The sequence below is a fragment of the Pseudonaja textilis genome, unplaced genomic scaffold (assembly GCF_049901715.1).
Source record: "Pseudonaja textilis isolate UNSWEBS1 unplaced genomic scaffold, rPseTex1.2 PTEXSCF23, whole genome shotgun sequence".
Classification (NCBI taxonomy): Eukaryota; Metazoa; Chordata; class Lepidosauria; order Squamata; family Elapidae; genus Pseudonaja; species Pseudonaja textilis.
In genome coordinates this window covers 808218-815717 of record NW_028262868.1, presented here as the reverse complement: position 1 = coordinate 815717, position 7500 = coordinate 808218, and the positions used below count along the sequence as shown (strand labels likewise).

The 7500-nt window shown below is 43.1% G+C and overlaps 1 protein-coding gene across 1 annotated transcript in view; it reads left to right on the top strand.

Moving 5' to 3' along the window:
• The window catches only part of UFSP1 (UFM1 specific peptidase 1), a 3952-nt gene extending 2328 nt beyond the window's left edge, over positions 1–1624 (top strand). Inside the window, 2 exon segments of the mRNA XM_026724535.2 lie at positions 17–472; positions 475–1624. Coding sequence (XP_026580320.2) covers positions 34–472; positions 475–719 — 684 coding nt within the window. The 5' untranslated portion in view covers positions 17–33 and the 3' untranslated portion in view covers positions 720–1624.
• Positions 1625–7500: the final 5876 nt, after the last annotated feature.

Sequence of the window (7500 nt, the reverse complement as noted above, 5' to 3'; positions counted from 1 at the left end):
CCCACCTGTCTTGTAGGCCGTCCAGCTTCAGGCATGAGTTTACCGTCCACCGTCCACCTGGGACTCCCCGCTCCCGGCCGCCCGTATCGCTTGGCCCTCGTCGCCGGGCCCTACCGCTACTACCACTACGGCTGCGACGGGGTGGACGACCGAGGTTGGGGCTGCGGTTACCGGACCCTCCAGACGATCTGCTCCTGGCTGACGGCCGCCAAGGGAGGAGAAGGAGGAGGAGGCGCCCCGCGCTGCTCCGTGCCGTCCCTGAAGGAGATCCAAGAGGCCCTCGTGGAGATGGGGGACAAACCCGCCTCCTTCGCCGGCTCCCGGGACTGGATCGGTACGGTAGAAGCCGCCCTCTGCCTGGATCGTTTCTACGGCGTGCCGGGAAAACTCCTCCACGTCCGCCTGGGCCGAGATCTGGAAGAGGAGCTGGAGACGTTGTACGCTCACTTTCGGGACGGCGGGGGTCCCGGGATGATGGGGGAGGGCGGGACAATGCCTCCAAGGGCCTGCTGGGGGTCTGCTCCGGCCCGGAAGGCCACCATCTCCTCGTCCTGGACCCTCACTTCTACGGCGGAGCCGGCACGCTCAGCCGGCAGGACGCTCAGGCGCAGGGCTGGGTTTCGTGGCGGGCGCTTGGCTCCTTTGAAGAGACCTCCTTCTACAACCTGTGTTTGCCCCAGTTCAGGGCCAAAGTGGTGCCAGGCTGCCAAGAAGGCTAGTTAAAGTTGCCAAGAAATAGTACAAAACCCCAAAAGTCTCCAAACCCCAACCAATATAGTCTGAAACTTCCACAAGAGCAAGAATTTTCTTTGCTTCCTGCAAAGAACTCCGGTCTCTCAGGCTGACTTTTATCCCTTACGGGATCAAACTCCCGAGTCTTTCACAAGGCTCGAAGGGCATAGAACGTCCTTGCTTCCTGCAAAGAACTCCGGTCTCTCAGGCTGGCTTTTATCCCTTATGGGATAAAACTCCCGCATCTTCCACAAGGCTTGAAGGGCATAGAACGTCCTTGCTTCCTGCAAAGAACTCCAGTCTCTCAGGCTGACTTTTATCCCTTACGGGATAAAACTCCCGAGTCTTCCACAAGGCTCGAAGGGCATAGAACGTCCTTGCTTCCTGCAAAGAACTCCGGTCTCTCGGGCTGACTTTTTATCCCTTACGGGAATAAAACTCCTGAGTTGCCCTGTGGCTGCTGCAGCTGTTATTTCCTTCGAGCAAGCCCCGCTGAGCCCAGGCGCCTCGGGGTGCTCTTCCTCACAGCTGCCGGCGTCCCCAATCTCCGACGGCAGCACTCCGCTCCCGGATGGTCCTGCCCCCCCCCCGTCCCTGCCTCGCACGCAGGGCCCTCATCCGAGTCCTCGCTCTCCGTCTGCACCTGTTTCCGGCCAACCGCAACATTCCTTAAACGCTTCAGATCACGGCTAGACAGCCGAAAGCTGTTGGCGCGCCGGATGATTACCGGAGCGCGGGATTGATGACTCTGGGCTACGGAGGTGTCCCATTGGAGACTCGACATCCAGGACTGGGTGGGAGGAAGATCGGGCTCAACGCGGGAAATGAAGGATGCCTTTTACTATCGGCTAACGTCGACCCGTCAACTCCTAATAAATCTTGTTCACCCGGAGAGATGCGGCTAGAGACTTGTGAGTTGAATTGAGGGGGTGTGTGTGCATGTCGGAGCCCGGACAGGATGGGCGTCGCGTGTTTAGCAAGCGCTGGGGGCCTCAACACAGAAGGAGAGGCCTGCATCCGCCGTCATGAGGGTCCCGCCCTAGGGAGTCAACTCCCCGAAGCTTCAAGACTGCCGTGACCCAAACTCCATCACAAACTTAATGAAGCGCGCATTTATTTTCAAAGCCAAACCTTGAACGCAAGGCTGGGAATTCCTTGCAATTCCCAGCTGGACTTCATGGTAAACAATTCCCGAGATAAGCACACACCTTTCAGTGCTGTGGAATGCTGCCAATTCCCGAGATAAGCACACACCTTTCAGTGCTGTGGAATGCTGCCAATTCCCGAGATAAGCACACACCTTTCAGTGCTGTGGAATGCTGCCCCCAAAAAAATACCCAGAAGTCCAATAAATTATAACAGAAACCAACCCAAATCCCAGAAAAAAAAACCCAACCAGAGTTCACAAGAGCTTCACCACGGAGGATTTGGAATCGATCGAACGACCTTGCTGGAGTCCAACAGAACTTTTCAAAGCTCGAACCGACCAGTGGAATTAGTTGCTTCCTGCAAAAGCTCCCGTCCCGTTCGCTTCCTTTTTTAGGTCCTACGGGACAGGCCAATCACCTCTGAAATGTGGGCCTTACTCCAGAGTCGACCCGGCTTTCTCAATCATCCTTGTCTTCTGGTAGTTGTTCTGACCCGAGACTGTGATTACACCCGCCCTTCTTTTCACGAAACAAGGCTGGTTTTTATTGCCCCGCGGGGAATTATCTCTCTTGAGACCGATACTGACTTTTCCCATTTTCACTGACGATCTCTCTTGATATCAATACCGACTTTTCTCTTTTTCACTGACGATCTCTCTTGAGACCGATACCGACTTTTCTCTTTTTCACTGACGATCTCTCTTGATATCGATACTGACTTTTCTCTTTTTCACTGACGATCTCTCTTGAGACCAATACCGACTTTTCTCTTTTTCACTGACGATCTCTCTTGAGACCGATACCGACTTTTCTCTTTTTCACTGACGATCTCTCTTGATATCGATACTGACTTTTCTTTTTCACTGACGATCTCTCTTGAGACCAATACCGACTTTTCTCTTTTCACTGACGATCTCTCTTGAGACCGAGCACTGACTTTTCTCTTTTTCACTGACGATCTCTCTTGAGACCGATACCGACTTTTCTCTTTTTCACTGACGATCTCTCTTGATATCGATACTGACTTTTCTCTTTTTCACTGACGATCTCTCTTGAGACCGATACTGAGCTTTTCTCTTTTTCACTGACGATCTCTCTTGATATCGATACTGACTTTTCTCTTTTTCACTGACGATCTCTCTTGAGACCGATACTGACTTTTCTCTTTTTCACTGACGATCTCTCTTGAGACCGATACCGACTTTTCTCTTTTTCACTGACGATCTCTCTTGAGACCGATACTGACTTTTCTCTTTTTACTGACGATCTCTTGAGACCGATACTGACTTTTCTCTTTTTCACTGACGATCTCTCTTGGGACCGATACTGACTTTTCTCTTTTTCACTGACGATCTCTCTTGAGACCGATACTGACTTTTCTCTTTTTCACCGACGATCTCTCTTGAGACCGATGCTGACTTTCTCTTTTTCACCGACGATCTCTCTTGAGACCGATACTGACTTTTCTCTTTTTCACTGACGATCTCTCTTGAGACCGATACGGACTTTTCTCTTTTCACTGATGATCTCTCTTGAGACCGATACTGACTTTTCTCTTTTTCACTGATGATCTCTCTTGAGACCGATACTGACTTTCTCTTTTTCACTGACGATGATCTCTCTTGATACCGATACTGACTTTCTCTTTTTCACTGATGATCTCTCTTGATACCGATACTGACTTTTCTCTTTTTCACTGATGATCTCTCTTGATACCGATACTGACTTTTCTCTTTTTCACTGATGATCTCTCTTGAGACCGATACTGACTTTTCTCTTTTTCACTGACGATCTCTCTTGAGACCGATACTGACTTTTCTCTTTTTCACTGATGATCTCTCTTGAGACCGATACTGACTTTTCTCTTTTTCACTGACGATCTCTCTTGAGACCGATACTGACTTTTCTCTTTTTCACTGACGATCTCTCTTGAGACCGATACTGACTTTTCTCTTTTTCACTGATGATCTCTCTTGAGACCGATACTGACTTTTCTCTTTTTCACTGATGATCTCTCTTGAGACCGATACTGACTTTTCTCTTTTTCACTGATGATCTCTCTTGAGACCGATACTGACTTTTCTCTTTTTCACTGGCGATCTCTCTTGAGACCGATGCTGACTTTTCTCTTTTTCACTGACGATCTCTCTTGAGACCGATACTGACTTTTCTCTTTTTCACTGATGATCTCTCTTGAGACCGATACCAGACTTTTCTCTTTTTCACTGATGATCTCTCTTGATACCGATACCGACTTTTCTCTTTTTCACTGACGATCTCTCTTGATACCGATGCTGACTTTTCTCTTTTCACTGAGGATCTCTCTTGATACCGATGACTGACTTTTCTCTCTTTTCACTGACGATCTCTCTTGGGACCGATACTGACTTTTCTCTTTTTCACTGACGATCTCTCTTGAGACCGATACTGACTTTTCTCTTTTTCACTGATTGATCTCTCTTGAGACCGATACATTTTCTTTTTTGACTTTTCTCTTTTCACTGACGATCTCTCTTGAGACCGATACCGACTTTTTCTCTTTTCACTGATAATCTCTCTTGGAACCGATGCTGACTTTTCTCTTTTCACTGATGATCTCTCTTGAGACCGATACCGATATCTCTTGATACCTGACTTTTCTCTTTTCACTGATGATCTCTCTTGAGACCGATACTGACTTTTCTCTTTTTCACTGGCGATCTCTCTTGAGACCGATACTGACTTTCTCTTTTTCACTGACGATCTCTCTTGAGACCGATACTTTTTCTTTTTTTTTTTCACTGACGATCTCTCTTGAGACCGATACTGACTTTTCTCTTTTTCACTGATGATCTCTCTTGAGACCGATACTGACTTTTCTCTTCTTCACTGATGATCTCTCTTGAGACCGATACTGACTTTTCTTTTTCACTGATGATCTCTCTTGATACCGATACTGACTTTTCTCTTTTTCACTGATGATCTCTCTTGAGACCGATGCTGACTTTTCTCTTCTTCACTTGATGATCTCTCTTGAGACCGATGCTGACTTTTCTCTTTTTCACTGATGATCTCTCTTGAGACCGATACTCTGACTTTTCTCTTTTTCACTGACGATCTCTCTTGAGACCGATCCTGACTTTTCTCTTTTTCACTGATGATCTCTCTTGATACCGATGCTCTTTTCTCTTTTTCACTGATGATCTCTCTTGAGACCCGATACTGACTTTTCTCTTTTTCACTGAGGATCTCTCTTGAGACCGATACTGACTTTTCTCTTTTTCACTGACGATCTCTCTCTGATACCGATACTGACTTTTCTCTTTTCACTGATGATCTCTCTTGATACTGATACTGACTTTTCTCTTTTTCACCGATAATCTCTCTTGAGACCGATACTGACTTTTCTCTTTTCACTGGAGGATCTCTCTTGAGACCGATACTGACTTTTTCTTTTCACTGATGATCTCTCTTGATACCGATACTGACTTTTCTCTTTTTCACTGACGATCTCTCTTGAAGACCGATACTGACTTTTCTCTTTTTCACTGACGATCTCTCTTGAGACCGATACTGACTTTTCTCTTTTTCACTGACGATCTCTCTTGATACTGATCTTGACTGACTACGGCCCGGATACTGACTAACCCTGTACAAAATGTCTATGGACAAATGGAATATAAATACAAATGCGCAGAGAATTATACAAACTACATCCTATATTATCAAGGGAAGCATCAGCCTATGCGTGGGGACAAACAAACGGAGGATTTTGTTTATATCTATTTATCTATATTGCATTTTCTGATAGGATAACTTTCTTAATAGACCGTGGGAATGCAGAAAAGAACAACTAAATGTTCTGTCTTACATATTGGCAAATAAAATACAAAAGTTAGAGACTCCTGATATACATCACAACTTTCGTGGGTTTTTTTTTTGTTAATTGGTTTATTCAAAGTGTCAACAATTTAAAAAAGAGAAACAAGTTCTCACATTTCACAGCATTATCACAGCAGTGTACATGTCCTTTAGTAACAATTAACTTCCTTTACCACAAATATAGCGGTAGCTAGTTTACTAAATCCTTACTTATTATTATTAAATTACAATATTGATTTATCTACATTACTTTACCTATGTACACATACGTCATACCTCCTGTTCTTCTTTGGTCATTTTCACAAGACATCTTTACTTCCCTTTTTTAAAATCATTTGTACCATATATTCCAGATCATAAAAACACCTTCTTCCCTATTTCTTAATGACATAGTTAATCTAATCATTTCTGCACATGGATGTATTTTATTAATTACTGCCAGATCTGTCGGTATCATGGTCGAAAAGGGCTGGAGAATTCTGGGAGTTGAAGTCCATAAGTTTTCAAGTGGCCGAGGTCCGAGACTCCTGATATATGTATCTGTATATATATCTATACCTATATATCTATCTATATCTTTATATATCTATATCTGTATATCTATATATGTGTATATGTATATATGTATGCATATATATATATATATATATCAATATATATCTACATCTATCTACCTACTGCATATCTACCTATCTATGTATCTATCTATACTGTATATCTATCTATCTACTGTCTGTCTGTCTGTCTATCTATCTATATCTATACTGTTTATCTATCTATCTGTATATCTACTGTATATATCTCTCTCTACTGTCTGTCTATCTATCTATCTATCCTGTATATCTATCTATCTATCGTCTATCTATCTATCTATCTATATCTATCAATCTATTCTGTATATCTATCTACTGTCTGTCTGTCTGTCTGTCTGTCTATCTATCTATCTATACTGTATATCTATCTACTGTATATATATCTCTCTCTCTATCTATCTATATCTATACTGTATATCTATCTATCTGTATCTATCTATACTGTATATCTATATATCTATCTATACTGTATATCTACTGTATCTCTCTCTCTCTACTGTCTGTCTGTCTATCTATCTATCTATCTATCTATCTATCTACTGTATATCTATACTGTATATCTAACTATATCTATCTATCTACGTATTATATCTATCTATATCTGTCTATACGTATATCTATCTATCTACTGTCTATCTATCTATCTATCTATCTATCTATCTATCTATCTATCTATACTGTATATCTATCTATCTGTCTATCTCTATCTATCTATCTATCTATCTATCTATCTATCTATCTACTGTATATCTATCTATACTGTATATCTATCTACTGTATATCTCTATCTCTATCTACTGCATATCTATCTATCTATCCATCCATCCATCCATCTACTGTATATTTATCTACTGTATATTTATCTATCTGTCTATCTACCTACCTACCTACCTACTGTATATCTATCTATTTACTGTCTATCTATCTATCTATCTATCTATCTATATTGCATTTTCTGATAGCTTTCTTAATAGACAGTGGGAATGCAGAAAACAACAGCTAAATGCTCTGTCTTACATATTGGCAAATAAAATAGTCAAGACTTTACTGATGATCCAAGCTCTGTCAAGGACCTTGGAGGACTCATCTCTAATGATCTAAGTGCTGGGGCCCATTGTAACTACAGAGCCCAAAAGGCATTAAGAGTTGTTAACCTAATCGTACGT